Below are 16,362 nucleotides of genomic sequence, written 5' to 3'. Positions count from 1 at the left end.
GGATAAACGATTAGGTGTAGTAGTGTCTCATTGCTATTGAAAAAATATTTTTATTTATTATTTATATTGTAAATATGTTTTTATACGTATTTTTGACATACGTATAATTTCATCAGAGTAACAATCAGCATCTGTTGTATTGCAAAACTTAACTTAAGTGGTCAGTTTTTATAAATAAAATTCTATTTTAGTGTGGAAATTAAAACTATTTGAACGCAGTAGTCGTGTTTCATGCAAACTACAAGTGGCGCATTTAAAAGTAGCCCTTTCAAAGAAAATCACCCCCCTTTTGACTCAAGTCTAAATTGCCTGGTCTCGAACTACGAACTAACCGGGAAGCTCAGCGATATCTTGGGCCGCACAACCGAAAGGGTTAAAGAGGGCGCGCGAGCGGTGCGGGAGGGCATTCCTTTATCGGATAACACACGTGCAGGTCGTATGTCCGTCCCTGTCCTGGGGGCGGACCTATCGCCCTCTGCGGCCCTCGTGCGCGCGTACGGCCCGCGGACCGCGACAACAAATCGCTTTCGCGGTGCGGTGGTCGCAGTCTTCGCCCGCACTCGGACACTCGCGCTCGCTTCAGCTGAAACTGCGGCCCGCGAACAAAAAGTGCGCCGAAACGTCAAAAAAACGCGGTACTTGTCGAGTAAAACGACGCGAACAAATCGGCTCGATCGCCTATAAACATAATAATCTAGCATATTTCGATTTAAAATAAAACAGTGCAAACGGGCCGCATCCTATATCCAATCGGACATCAAAAGTGAAATTTGTCGATTGTTACAACATTGACACAATCGTGTTCATACTATTAAATAATTTTAAAATTAAACCTAAGCTGTGTTGTTAAATTATCGTGTACTTAAAAATATAACGCTTGAATACATAATTTATAAAAGTGATCTTTGCCAATTTTAAGGGCGAAAACTATCTATTTTTATAATTAATTTAATCGTGATAATTTAATTAAGTCGTGTTTTGGGCTACATTTAAATGTGCCACCATTAAAATGTGTTTTAAAAGCTTTAGTGGTACAAGTAAATTGAAATGACGTAACATGCCAATCTTTAAATTGGTTCAATTGTGTTTAGTTGAGCGATTACATTTTAAATTGTTTTACTGGGCTACTTTTAAACGCGCAATTTATACTAACAGTGATATAATTAAATTCATATTATAACAAAACATACATTTGTAACTTAAAATTATTGATTAAAGTTCATCAGATAAAGTTGCATAATATACTAATATTTGTGTTAGTTCAATTTTAATTATTTGAGCAAATAAGTTATAAATTGTTCTACTGGGCTACATTTAAATGCGCAGTTTAAATTAACAGTGATATAATTAAAATATTATTATAACAAAACATACATTAAATGACTCATTTGTAGCTTAAAATAATTTATTAAAGTTCATCACATAAAATTGCATAATATACCAATATTTGTGTTAGCTCAATTTTAAATATTTGAGCAGATTACTTATAAATTGTCCTAGTGGGCTACATTTAAATGCGCCATTTAAAACTACAAGGATGCAACTAAATAATTAATATGCCAAAACATACATTAAATGCCTCATTTGTATCTAAATATAATTTATTAAAGTTCATTAAATAAAATTACACAATATAAATAAAAATATTTAAGTTCATCACATGAAATGACGTAAATAGCTCAATTGTATTTATTTGAACAAATTAATTTAAAATTGTCCCTTTGGGCTAATTTAAAATATGCAAAAGTATAATAACTAAATTATTATTATAATATATAATACATTAAGCGCCACATTAGTATCTAAATATAATTTATTAGTGTGCAATTAATTAAAATACGCAATATAAATATCAATATTTATGTTGGCTCAATTGTGTTTATTTCAGCAAATAAGTTATAAATTGTCTTATTTGGCAATTTTTAAAAGTATAATTTGAATTAAAAGTGATATAATAAAGTTATTATTATATTAAAATATACATTAAACACACAATTTGTATTTAAATATAATTTATTATAGTGCAATAAATAAAAATACGCAATATAAATAACATTTGTGTTTATTTGAACAAATAAATTACAAAATGTCCTTGTGGGTTACTTTTAAATGCGCAGTTTAAATTATAAGTGATATAGTTAAATAATTATTATAATAAAACAAACATTAGATGCATCATTTAATTTAAGCGTTTTGCAATTAAGAATATTACAAAATTTACTTGTATTTGTATTTATCTAAGCAATTAGGTTAAAACTTGTCTTACTGGGCTACTTTTAAATGTCTCACTTAACCTACAGTGATATAATTAAATTATTATTATAATAAAATATATATTAAATGCTCCATTTGTATCTACATTTAATTTATTAAGGATCGTTACATGAAATGTCGCAATATACCAATTTTGCGTTAATTTAGTATTTTTCTAGGTTAATTTTAAATGTACCATTTAATTGCACGGTTAACATATGGTTAAACTATTATAACATAACATACATTGAATACTACATTTTTATTTCAATATAATTAATTAAATATTTATATGCTTATTAAAATCAAATTAAATTAATCTAGTAATTTTCTTTAAAATTATTGTATAAATTGTGTATATTTTTTTTTTTAAATATCAACATGCTAAATTTTTTAATAATAGTATGATTTAGTTTCATTGTATTCTAAACATAATTGTTTATTTTAAATTTAAATAACTAATCATTTTAATTAATAAGCATATTATTTTATTTGAGCAAGCGTATCTTTGTTAATAACAAATAGTTAATAATCGGTAGTGCATGTTTTGGATTATGTAATCCGCTTTGGGCACAATTGTTTATTGTGTTGTTCGTAATTTATTTAATTATCCAAAATTTTATTAAATGATTCACTCTAAATATTTTAACATTGTCATTTAAACATACAAGTACATATCCAGAGATCGTTCAATAAAAACGTGTTTATAAACTCAGTGTTGTCTCAATATGGAGCGTCGGAACAGCCTCAAAGGGCTTTTTACTGTCTTTAAAAGTAGCATAAAATACAGAAATAGATCTTGTTTGTTAATGAGTAAATACAGTGCGTGTTCAGAAAAAAGCAGTGTTATAACATATAGTTGTCCGCCGGCCGACGTCAATCATGATAAATTATCCCGCGGATAAGCTTTCTGCCTAAGAGCTCGTGGATTAGCCGAAAGCTCCTCATTGTTTCGCAGTCAGTCGTCGCTTAATTCCGCAAGACAAGTGTCTCGATGGCGTGTTTCAGAACCGAAAATGGATTTGCACCATCGTAGGGCTTAAGATCCATTCCCCGGCGTGTATAGGCACAACACACCCCTTTCTGAAGCGTCTTAGGGAAAGTTTAACATTGCGGAGAGACCGAAACAATAACGCCTAAGCCTTTAATGTATTATAGACGAAGTTAATCTCAGCAAATTTAAATTAAAATAATGGATATTTGAGAATATAATACAGAGCCTAACAGAAAATGTTTAAATATTAACATGACATTTACTGAGGGCGTGACTTATATAATAGTTTTTATTTTTATCGCTTCGGTTGAACTTAATTTATTGAAATAATTTCTAATTTTGTGTTGTTTATGTATATATTTAGTCCCTCTTGTCATTCCCTGATATATCGTTATAAAGATGGGGAGAGTTCCCGTGGGAGATTTATTGTATGACGTACTAATTCTAACCCAACGTAACCTATTTATGTTTTCTAAATTGGTTAAACGTCATATTTAAATTCAGGGAGTCTTATTATGTACTTTTAATAATGGTGATTTAATTTAGATTGTTTATAAGTAATTTTAATATTTTTTTGATAGTGCTATTATTGGTTTTTTGTAACTTAAAATCAAACTTTTACAATATTGTTAAATATAATATATTTAAATAATAATAAGATCTTTACAATTCTAATATTATTTGCTAATATTTTTCTTCAAAATTATAAATACCTTAATATTACTAGAACAATTCTAATAAACATAATTTATAATGTCATGTATTGTAAACCACAGATAATTAATATTGTAGCTAGAAGTAAATATAAATAATAAAGTTACATTAAACTGCGTTATTCACAAAATTTGCACGTTTTTAAAATTATATTTTTATTATTAGTACATTATTTTGAATGTAAACTATGTTTTAATAATAAATAAATTGTATAATATAATTTTACTGTAAAAGTTTGGTTAAATTGTGTATTGCATATATTGTCTTAAAAAAACCCGAATACTTAACCATATAAATAAAAATATTTATTATATAGATAGGTTTTAAATATCAACTGCTTAAGTTTTTTTGAGTAAAAGTTAGTTATTCATGTAATTTTTCTCCCATAATTATGATACACAGGCTCTAAGAATATTATTTCTTGCAAAATAGTTTTTTAAAACAGCACTAAAATATATAAACAAATAATATATAAAAAATATATAAGATTATTGAATTAAAAAAAGAATAAATATAATTTTATAAATGAAACTAACCCACAAATTAAAAAGTTTTCTCAATAAGTAAAAATATTTATTTATAGTTGGCTTTAAATATCATTTGCGATAAAAATCTCATTTCTTACAAAAAGTTTCATTGAAAACAATACTAAAATTAGAAAAAAAATAAGTACAAGAAATTAATTAATGAACTGAAGAAAAATTTGATAGAAAAAATAAAAAATAAATAAAAAAAAGTATACTTTTATTTAATTTATTGATTTAAAAAAATATCGTTTACAAATTATACTTAATGTATATATAAATATTCATTATTTTTTCTCAATTTTTAATTATATAAAGAGATAAAAAAAATGAAATTATACAAAAAAATATATTTAAAAATAACAGAAAATATAAAACAACCGTTTTTTTTAATTAAAATAAATAGTCTTTTTTGTTATCTAAAAGAATCTTGACTATTACTCGTTCTTAAAATATTATATCTAATTTTTTTATGATAAATAAAGGTCACAAGAATGTTAATTCTTAAATTTAATAAAATTTATTAGGCATAAATATTTCTTGAATTAAATTCTTCATATTTTAAAAGACACTCAATATTGCTTTGCTCTCTAAAAACATTTACTTTGAAAACTAGTTGTAGTATTAAACTTTTTACTTTAATTTTTATAGTAAAAAAAACAAATATTTAATAATTAGGCTTAAAAGTTAAGCTAAAATATATATTTTCTTTGAATTGATAAATATAAATAAATTCTAAAATACATTATAAAATATATATGTTATAAAAACATACCATAAATATATTTAATTTAAATTAAAAAATTTTTGTACTTATATTGATATTTATTATATTAACGTATTTTTTCTAGGTTGTTTAAAGCATTTTTTGTTCCACCAAAAATTTTTTTAGCATTATTTGGTGATGGTTTATATATGGTTTATTTATGGTTTATATATAGCATTATTTGGTGATGGTTTATATATAATTTTTCATTGCTGCACAATATTTTATATATATTGTTAAAATAAATAAGAACTCACCAGTAATATAGTTGAGAAAACTTAAATACATGATACAGTTTTTAGTCCTTTGTGTATGTAAAATTATATATTTATAATTTTATATATATTTTTATATTTTTTTATAAAGAAATAATAATATGAAGGTATTTCTTATCTGATAAAGAATATTAGGAATATATAAACCATTTAACTGATTCTTTACTCAATAATATTAATACTAAAAAGCAAGGCTTTAAAATATTTATTTAGGTTAAACTAGATTTTTCTTTGAATAGCTTATAAAGATAATACTTTTTTAATGACAAATTAATATATATTTTATCTAAAATATAAATATAATATGTACGGAGCAATAATAAATTTTAAATTTTGTTTATGGTGAAAATTACATTTATTATTGTTTTTATTAAGTTTTCGACAAAATTTTTTTGCATTAACTGTTTGTTTAACTGTTTTTTTCTTCGCCTAATAGTTTTTATATTTTTTTGTAAAAATAGCAATATATAGAAAATATTCAAAACATACAAATTTTTATTTTTCTATAGGGTTATAAATTATGAAAATAGATAATTTACTAATAAGAATATCTAAGACTGTCTTATTTTTTAAACTTACTTTTTTTAATGCTACTCGTTCCTCATATTTTTTTTTTATTAAGAAAGAAGACCATGAAGTTATTTTTTTAAATTGTATCTTTAGTATTATAAAAAAACACCTTTAACTAATCAACATATTAAGGTTAATTTGAGTATTTTTCTCATTCATTGTCATTCAATACCTAACTGGAAGAATCTCAAGTATTACAATTTTTGATGATTATTCTACAGCTAAAAACATAAGTTTTATTTCAATCATTAAATGACCCATTTTTACATGATGGTACAAATACTCCTAATACATATTATTGATATTTACAACTATAAAAAACATATTTCCGATATTAAATTGCTCTATGAAAGACTTTTTACTGGGTATATTATTTATTTGTATTACGGCTTATGTATTTTTTAATATTGTATTTAAAACAAACGTAAATTGGAGTATTGTTATACCATAAAATGGCAATATTGAACATGAAATATAAAAGTCATTTAGCATAAAATCCTACACACATCAATAAATCCGCCATATTCAAAATAAACAAAACACAGCTCGCAAACGCGATTATTAAGGTTGTATAGATCAAACACGTGTTTTCGCCGAAAATAAATACTAAAAAAATCCACCCCCATTCGAAGTCGGCCGATTTTTTCGCCGGCCGGCGCCGGTTTGTTGATGTTCCCATTCACCCCTTTTCACTCATTTCCAGCCCCCGGCGTCGCGTAAAAATCGCCACCCCATCCACCCGGGGGTGGAAAACTTTTCATTCAGCGAAAAAAGTGTGGCAAGGCCACTGGGCTACATTTTTGCCGTGACGGCGAAGCGGTGTCAAGTGCGAAGCGGTTTCCTAGCAACGTGCACGTGCACGCGTCCCACGTGCACTCTCGCCGTCTGTCATTCACGGCGCGTCACGAGGGGGTGATTTTATGACGTGATATACCTACACCACCATCCACCCCTAGCATCTAGTAGACGCCTGTGCATTCGGCGGGTGCGTGATTGCATTCGGGGTATAAACGCAGTTTTCACAGGGTTGGTGTGGGTAATAAGACACGGAAGACGATTTGTACGATTGTCAAAAAGGAATAATTGAAATGAGGATATTCAGCTTATGGGGTATTTTCGATGATAGGTAATAAGTTAGTAATTAAAAATCATTTTATTCACAATAATTTCATGAGCCTATCAATGTGAACCTATGATGTTAATATGATTTTAATTTAAAAATATTATGTTATAAAAATATTTTACAATTATATAAGTAATTTACATTTGTATGATACACTTACATTTACTATAATTTATTTGTTTATATATATATATATATATATATATATATATATTATAATAAAATAAATTTAACAAACAAACAATCGCATATATTCTGAATTTTCGTTTTGTGGAATTTTCGTGTGCGCAATTTTGCAAAATAATCGGATCCCTAAAGATTCTTAAAATTATAGTAATCTGAATTTAAAAATATCAATGGTTCTGTATTTTATAATTTAATAATGTTCATCTTAAATTGTGTTTTATATATAGTGATTATTCTCAAAAAATATTTTTCAAGAATATTTCGAGATAAATACGAAATTTAAAATTCTCATTTCAATAAAAGTTTGCTGATTTCTCTACATTTTAATTCTTTCTTATTTTTTATTAATATTTAACAATTAAATTTATACAAATATTTTTAAGAAGAGATGCAAGGTATTTGAAAATATGCATGCTTTCTTGAAAGCTGTAAATAGAGGTCGGAAGTAATTGAATGCCATAAAATTGTTTACAACTTTCTTAACTATTCTGATCAGCCTTATCTATGCTTTGGTAATTTAATAAATAAATTAATAATCAAATAAGTAGAAAAGCGGCAGATTGAAAAAATGTATGGGGACTCTTATAATTTGACTGTCGGTGAATTTGAGTCTCGTTTTAACGTTCTTGTTCTCGTTAGCATATGTTATTGGAAATTTTCTCTACGATTTGGGTATAAATACGAAAACTCTAAATTACTCTTACAATCGAAGTAGATTGATAATTTCTAGTCATTCGAGTTTTCATGTCAAATATATTAAATCAACATTATTTTATAGTTGCTCTTTTCAACGATGATCAATAATATAGAGATATTTACAATAATAATCTGTATTATTATAACCACAAACTATATATTACATATTTTTTTTTATTTGTCAAATAAAAAATATATGTAATTATTTGTCAAATTAAAAATAATAAACATTGAGAAATCAGAATGCTTAATTATATTCAATATGTACACTTTTTCCTATCAAATTCTTATAAATAAAATCAATATTTAAGTAAATATTGTTAAAAAAATATGTTATGTTACTTTAAATATATTTATAGCTAAAGAAGAATAATAAAATTATGAATTGTTATAAATAAAATTAAAAATGAAAAAAAATTATTCTTCAGAATTATTAATAAAAAAATTTTTTTTGACACAGTCTGAATTTTTGTTTTACATTTTTAGATAACATATTAATATTTTATTTAATTAAAAAAACATGCCGCATTGTGAAAAAATTTAAAGACACTTTTTTACTAAGAAACGTCACACAGCGAGAAAATTCAATATTTATATATACCTATTATTTATGCTTCCACGAATTCATCTCTATATTTTAAATGAAAAAAAACAGTTTCTAACAAAATATGAATTAAAATTTACTCATTCTTTAATCTAAACCTAATTTATGTACATATTTAAAAATAATTTGTTTTAACTTGTACCATAAGATGCCGTTAGAAAAAATCCATAATTTTTATTCGAATTTTGTGTCAATACTAAGTTTAGAAAAAAGTATTTAATACAATGTATTTTTCTTATAGATGTTTAAAAATTAAAATCATGCAACATAGCAACAAAACGATTAAAAACAGATGACTCTAAAATATTTTTTATAATAATTAAAATCTAGTGAATAAAACGTTACGGTGATTTTTTTGAACCAGAATTTAAACATATTATTTTATACGCCAGATTCAACAAATGAATAACAATAACAATGACAAGTGAATAAGAACGTCCGCCCGGACGTGATAGTGATTTGTTTTATCAAACCTGCCTCCAGTCGAGCTTCCTTCGCCCCAAAGCTGTGATGATCGTTCGAATAGTTCCCGGCGGAGAGTCGTGATCTCCCCTTCGTCGCTTATGTGCACCACCCAGAGAGCCAAGCCCGGCGGCAAGATGCACTTGACCACCAATAACAACTCGACGGGCAGCGGCGCCGCCGGCGCGGGTACCCCCGACGGCGCCGCCAGCCTCCTCCAAGAAACCTACACAAAGATGACCTCGGACATCCTGGCCGAGAGGACCCTCGGCGACTTCCTCTCGGAGCACCCAGGTGAACTCGTCAGGACGGGCAGTCCGCACTTCGTGTGCACGGTGCTTCCGCCGCACTGGAGGTCCAACAAGACCCTTCCAGTGGCCTTCAAGGTGGTGGCGCTGGGAGACGTGGGCGACGGGACTGTAGTGACGGTCAGAGCCGGAAATGATGAAAATTATTGTGCCGAGTTGAGAAATTGCACGGCGGTCATGAAGAACCAAGTGGCCAAGTTTAACGATCTGAGGTTCGTCGGCAGAAGTGGTAGAGGTGAGTGTTGTGAATTTTATTTTATTGAAATCAGTATCTATCCACGTTTATGGAACATTTTTTATTTACAAATAATACTAAATGGCGTCTAAACTATGTATATATTATAGTTTGTCGGTTTATTTGAATCGGAAAAATTACATAAATTTTCTCGATAACATAACTTGTGTTATTTTCCTTACATTTATGGACGTATAAATTGTACATTTTTAATATGTTCAATTCAAAGTTTAAATACATTCTATTTGGATTGTGAGTCCTTGTATAATGGCTTTCTGATTGAGGAAAACCCTCAATGTGTTCCTTTACGCGTTTTACTTCTCCTCATTGGTTTTCCTAGAAGAACCTTCCATTCTACCACGAAAATCTCCAAAATTTTGTTGCATTGATAGGACGGTCCACTCTTTCTTTAGATATACTAAATGTATCTAAAAAAATCTTTTGCATATTAAATATTTTGCTTCTTTGGTACCTAAATAATATTTAAAACTGCAAGTCCTTTACGTTCCCCTGTAATTTTTCGGTCGCATTATTCTCTTAGCAAAGTTCTGTGTAAAACCATTAGTCTGTAAGATTTAAAAAAAAATCATAATTTTGTTTCCTCGTAACTATGAAAACTAATTAACATAGCACGCTTTTCAATTTTTATTAAAATTATTTTATTTTGATTGTACTTGTCTTACTTTCAAAATCAACAAACAATTAATATCATTTACCAAAATAAATTACTAGTAAAAAATATACACTGTTTTTTATATTATAAAAACAAAAATTTTAATATAATTTCTAATGAAATATAGCTCTAACTCTTTTTTTAACAAAATGGACTTGCCTCACTTTCAAAGTCAACGGTTCATATGATAATAAAATTAAATACAAATAAAGGTAAATTTATATCGGATAGTTTTAATATGAAAATCATTAAAAAAATCGTAAAATAGTCAAATACTAAAAAACTTGCTAATTAAATGGAGCTTTTTTAGGGATATAGAACTTTAAAATGAAAAATCGTGTTAATGGCCATAAAATTAGCTTCATTAGAAAGATAATTTCATACCATTAGTGTTTAAATATAATTTCGGGCATATGAGTACAATCTGAAAGTCAAATTTTCGACTACTTTTTCAAGCAGCTGGGGTCGTATATCGATAATAACGCGACGAATGTTGGCTTCCAAGTTGTTCATCGTTTCTGGCTTATCGGCGTACATTAGCGACTTCACATATCCCCACATAAAATAATTCAAAGGTGCTAAATATCACGATATTGAAGGCCATAGGTCCATTACGCGAAATTATTTGCTCATTTCTTTAAATAATTTGTAATAATGGCATATTGCGCCGTCTTGTTGAAACCAAAGCTCTTCCACTATAATGGCATTTAATTATTATCATGGATCTATAGCGCTCTCAATTAAATGTAACGTTCTGGCCAGCATTATTTTTGGAAAAATATGTACCAATGATTATACCAGCCCATAAAATGACTTTTTGTGGATGTAACGGCGTCTCAATAATGGCACGTGAATTTTCTTCACTCCAAATGTGTCAATCTTACTTGTTGACTTAGCAATTCAACCTAAAATGAGCCTCATCGCTGAACAAAATTTTGTGGTGAAAATGAGGATCAAGAGCAATTTCGTTTTGATCCATTCACCGAACGTACGTCAAACGCCTTCAATTCTTGCACGAGCTAAATATTGTGAGCTCGTAAGCCAATATCTTATCGCAAAATCTTCCATTAAGTGGATGTAAACAACTCCAATTGCTATACACGACGGCGAATCGATGGCACAACAGAAACAATTTCTTCAGTGCGCACTGTACGAGGTCCCTACGGATGTGAATTATCAATTAGAGTATGCGTTGTCCGAAAACAGTCCATGGTTATTCGAATTACTTGCTCGGATGGATGTTTATGTCGACTATAAAATAGACGTAGCCCACCGTAAGTTTTTCGAAATAAATTTGTACAATTTACAAGCATTGTTCTGATGAGCTGATCGCTAGACACAATGATATTCTGTAGAAATTATGTTACCAATGATTTTTCAAAATCTAAAATGTTGGAGTAAATTCACTGGCTGATTAAAATGTTAGTTATATGTAGAATTCAGTAGTAGACAAATTGATAACATTAGATTTAGTGAATGCTGTGATATCTATTACAATAGCAGTGAAATAGTAGTAATAAAAATAAGTATGTACAATTATCTGAGATTTTTTCGCACCTTTTCTAATAAGTGTGAGTTGTATTTTGGTCATCATGACGCTTAGGGAAATCAGATTTGTAATAACAAATAAAAAACATATGTACAAATTATACAAACTTACATTCGATACTGTGTAACAACTTTCTAACGAAATTTTATTTTGCGTATAGTAATATATTCGTATTTGTCAAAGAAATAATATTTTAATTTGTATTATTATTAATTAAAAAAAACAGTAATTTAATATAAAAATAATATTATTAAGAATATTTTAATTGGCATTGGTATATTAATTAAGCAAGTAGCAGGTATTAGTGTTTATGTTGCAAAATATTCGAGGTCATATAATTGTAAAGTTAATCACTATCATAAAGATTATGCACAGTCTTCGAAAAATAGTACTTACGTTCCTACAAGACTCCGTGGCGCAACGGTAGCGCGTCTGACTCCAGATCAGAAGGTTGCGTGTTCAAATCACGTCGGGGTCAATCGATTCTTTTTTTTTTATTATATTTTTAAAATAGTAACCTCATAAATAAACAAATAAAATTGACATTTAATTTTATGTTGAAAAAATAAAATTTAAATATTAATTATATTTAAATAAAATTCGTTTTACAATGGCGATTTATTTTATTTTTAGATGGAATTATTATTCGGAGTTTTATTCGGCTTTCCACACTGTATTATTTTTTTGTATAAGACGGTATATAATTTTTAAAATTTTCGCTAGTTTATACATTTTTTTGCAAAAAATTAAATACATGTTTTTTGCCAAAAATTAAATACATTTTTTTTTAATTTTGCACATATATTTTTAGAAGTACTAAAAATTCTCATATTAGATACTTGTTTATCCCGGGATTCCGGGAAGTAATTTTTTAATAAAATAAGTGCAATAAAAAACAGATTAAACTATTATTAAATATACAACTCCTAATCCAATGATAAAAATATATATTTATTAAATAATAACTTTATATATTTCTATATTGAACACAAAAAATGCAATAATAATGGAAATTTAATAGAAAAACAAAGTTGATCGATCGCCACTCAGCTTAGTTACATAAGACTTGAATTATTATTTTTTGTTGACTTAATTAATTACTTTTATTTAAAACTGCTTTAGATTTTTTCATTTTGTTTTAAAATAAAATATCCTATTTTAAAAATATTTTAATAATTTAAATTGCTATGATAAAAACTTTCTAATACATAAACTTTACTTTGGAAATAGAAAAAAATACAAAGCAGTTTGTAATAAAAGTAAAACATATTCTTTAAAAAAGCAACATAAAGTATTGAATAAAGTTCTTATTTGTATAACGGCTAAATAAAAAAAAAAAAAAAATTATAAACGCAAATCGCCAATAAATTATTCAAGTAACACGCGCTCCGCATAACGAAGCCGAGCAGCTTCGCAAACTTGGCAATATGCATATTCAATTAAATATATACATTGCGATTTACTTTTCTATATTTCGGCTATAAATGCTCCAGTCATGGATGGTCAGGAATTTTCCGTAACTACCGATCTATTCCTTGACCTTGTTATATATACACATTCTTGCGGTGGGTCAGTATTCATGATATTCATGAATTGTTCATTTGCCCTGGACGCGGCATTTGTGTCTGTGTTAATGTGATTGTGTGGCAATTAGGTCGATGACAATTATATTTGATTTTTTCGTTCGCTCAAAAACCAGAAGCCAATACTTTGATATCATGCTACTGTCATCTCGTTACCAAGTTGGACTTTCGCTTGGATATGCTAGGCAGTACCTCCTACCTGGGCTATCGCGAGCAATATCAGCCGTCGAGAGAACCGTCGCGATATTATTTATGGTCTTTAGTAATACCAATCAATTTAAAGAGACTTTAAGAGTTGGGGGGAAGTAATGGTAAAAAATATGCACTACAAAATAAAATCATTATACATTGCTACAGCTTAAATTGCTAAGAATACTAAAGCTGAAAAAGAGCATGTCCCTTTAAAACATAAAATAATTCATGCAGGTTTTCGTGCAAATAGTTTTGAGGAATATTTTCGAGTCTAGTTGCGATGATGCTTCTTTGTCTATTCGAATAAACGTTGATTTGTATCAGGTGTCCGACGTCATAAAGTATATTATAATGCAACGACTCGGATGGCCATATAGACGACTCAAAAGTAGAGGAGTGTAGGCAAATCTAGTAGAGGAGCGAAAATAAATTCTTGACTTCCGAGAAGTGAATTTTTCTTATGATCTCTAAGTTGACGAAATTTTGTTGAACAGCCAAAAAATCGTAAAACCGTTTCGTGTCCGTTATAGTGTGAACGACCGGTAAAAATGAAAAGTGGCATAAAACGCGTCATATAAAGTTGTAAATTCTTGTAATTTTAGACTATGGAGCTTCGGAATGGTATTACCGGTCAGCCGGTACCCGTACCGCATGATCCACGGGCAGGACCGGAACGGCACTCGCGCGCCGGGCCGCGGCCATCGCGGGAAAAACGAATCGATAGTTTGCGGGGCTGGTGGGCGCGTGTTTACTTGGTCCGGCGGTCAAAAATGAGCCGCAAGTGCGGTGCGAGGACAAGTCGGTCGGGTCGGCCGATAGTTAGAGGTTTGGCCACCTTCCGGTGCGGCGGCGCCAACTTCCCATCTGCGGTGGCGGCCGACGGTTACCCGCAGCCGGACCCGGCGTCGCGGTTTCGCCCCTACCTGGACAGGTGCCCCGCCGATCGACCCGCAAGTCTTCATAAACTCTGAGGTCGATCAGAGGGAGAGGAGGGGTAGCCACTTAAATCGACCGATGAAAGGTCGGGCACAACAGTCACATGAATGTGACGCCACTGTTTGTATTTTGTGGGTAGTTCTAAATCGCCTCGAGCTTAATGGAGAATTGCGTTTGCTGCTGCGCAAAGTAGTAACATGACAACGCGCAGGCGCCAACTCGATAAAGGTACGTTGACACCTGCGCATTGCCATATTGCGCTGGCGATGGCGTTAGCGCATGCGGAACCCATTGTAAGCAGACTGCGAAAACAAAAAAATCTTTTTTTCTGTCAGAATTTATTGATCAAAAAATCATACAATCGCTGCTCGATAATAGTACATTCATTGAGAGGCGTTATCATCTTGCAACAGCAGCTTCACAGTTTTATTTGTGTGCTAAGTGACAACTGAAAAGTCAAGTCAGAGATTTTATTATTGATCTGGTGTCTCACTACCTAAGCTATTTATATGTTTTTACTAGTACTTTACTACTATAAGGTTTACGCTATGTTTCACAATATGATTTTTTGTAACGTGTCTCTTTCAAATTAATATAATTTAATCAAAATACACATTAAAGGAAATTATGTTACAATCTAAAAATAATTTTCAAACCTGATTTAGGTAGAGGCGTAAACCCAAATATGCCATCTCTTTCTTAATTATGAATAATGATGAAATGGATAGCTCTCGTACTGACTGTGTTAACGCAAATAGAGCATAGTACTTTGATATTTTAGTCGAAAATTATTTGTGCCACAATTTTTAACAGAAAAATTAAGTTATAATTGAATAAAATAACTCAGTGTAAGACACAGCAATTAATTAATAAAATAAACTGGTACGTAAGTCTAATTACGTATATGTATTATGATACTTGGCAATACTATCGAATCTATTCAATCTCCTGCATCATTAACTATCACTTTTCCACCACCGAGACATTTAATTTCGTTGAATTAAGTTTCAAAGACGTATTTGAGACGAGTTCCCCCTTTTTCGTTAAGAGAGCGGAAAGCAGTTAGCACTACTCGTGTAAAAGTTTCGCTCGAACTTACTTTTAAGTAAGTGTCCCGGAAAAGTTTCCAAAGTGGATCGGTGTCTTCCAAATGGGGTTTCGCTATCTTTCCGAAACTTTTTCGATACGATCATCTATTCTAGATACCATGGCCGTAGCAATTTGCGGTTCGAGTGTGTCTTTCGGACTAGTGACATCGATTTGCGCGTCACGTGCGTCTGACACCTGTCACCGGATTATATTGCAGTCTCCCCCGACAATTCGACACACTCAATTACTATTGATTACATACGCCCGATGCGGCCCTGGACGCTTGTCACGCGCGACATCGTCAAGATACCTTATTAAATACACATCACTTATGGGCGATCGTTCGACTGGGGATGGCCGATGTGTTGTATGTTATCGCTTCATTACCAATCTGACCAATTTTGGGCCCAATAAAATTTTTACATGTGAAAATATTTTTTTTACAAAACATTAAATATATATATTTTTGATATAAAACTACTATTAAAAGCAATATACAATAACATTTTCGCCATGATAATAAGTTAACTCAATAATTAGCAGAAGTTGATATAATTGATTGATTTAAAAAGGTGTTGTATTGGACTATTTGGAATGCATATAATTATTAGAAAAAATATGCAAGCTCAT

The 16,362-nt window shown here is 29.8% G+C and overlaps 1 protein-coding gene and 1 non-coding gene across 3 annotated transcripts in view; both read left to right on the top strand.

Moving 5' to 3' along the window:
* The first annotated feature begins 441 nt into the window (after window positions 1-441).
* Window positions 442-16,362, top strand: part of RunxA (RUNX family transcription factor Runt related A) — a 71,692-nt gene continuing 55,771 nt past the window's right edge. The window contains exons 1-2 of one of the 2 annotated variants that reach the window (XM_088196865.1): window positions 442-635; window positions 9,098-9,710. In XM_088196865.1, the coding sequence (XP_088052991.1) occupies window positions 9,269-9,710 (442 nt within the window). In that variant the 5' untranslated portion in view covers window positions 442-635; window positions 9,098-9,268. Of the gene's footprint in view, window positions 636-8,946; window positions 9,711-16,362 lie in introns of both variants that reach the window. The other variant, XM_088196863.1, reaches the window with a different exon arrangement.
* Window positions 12,339-12,410, top strand: TRNAW-CCA (transfer RNA tryptophan (anticodon CCA)). Its single transcript has one exon. It is a non-coding gene; the product is annotated as a tRNA-Trp (tRNA).

Source organism: Plectrocnemia conspersa, unplaced genomic scaffold (assembly GCF_051122295.1).
Source record: "Plectrocnemia conspersa isolate PC_06_02 unplaced genomic scaffold, ASM5112229v1 ptg000011l, whole genome shotgun sequence".
Taxonomy (NCBI): domain Eukaryota; kingdom Metazoa; phylum Arthropoda; class Insecta; order Trichoptera; family Polycentropodidae; genus Plectrocnemia; species Plectrocnemia conspersa.
Note: the sequence above shows the minus strand (reverse complement) of the source record. Positions and strands in the feature narration are given on the sequence as shown.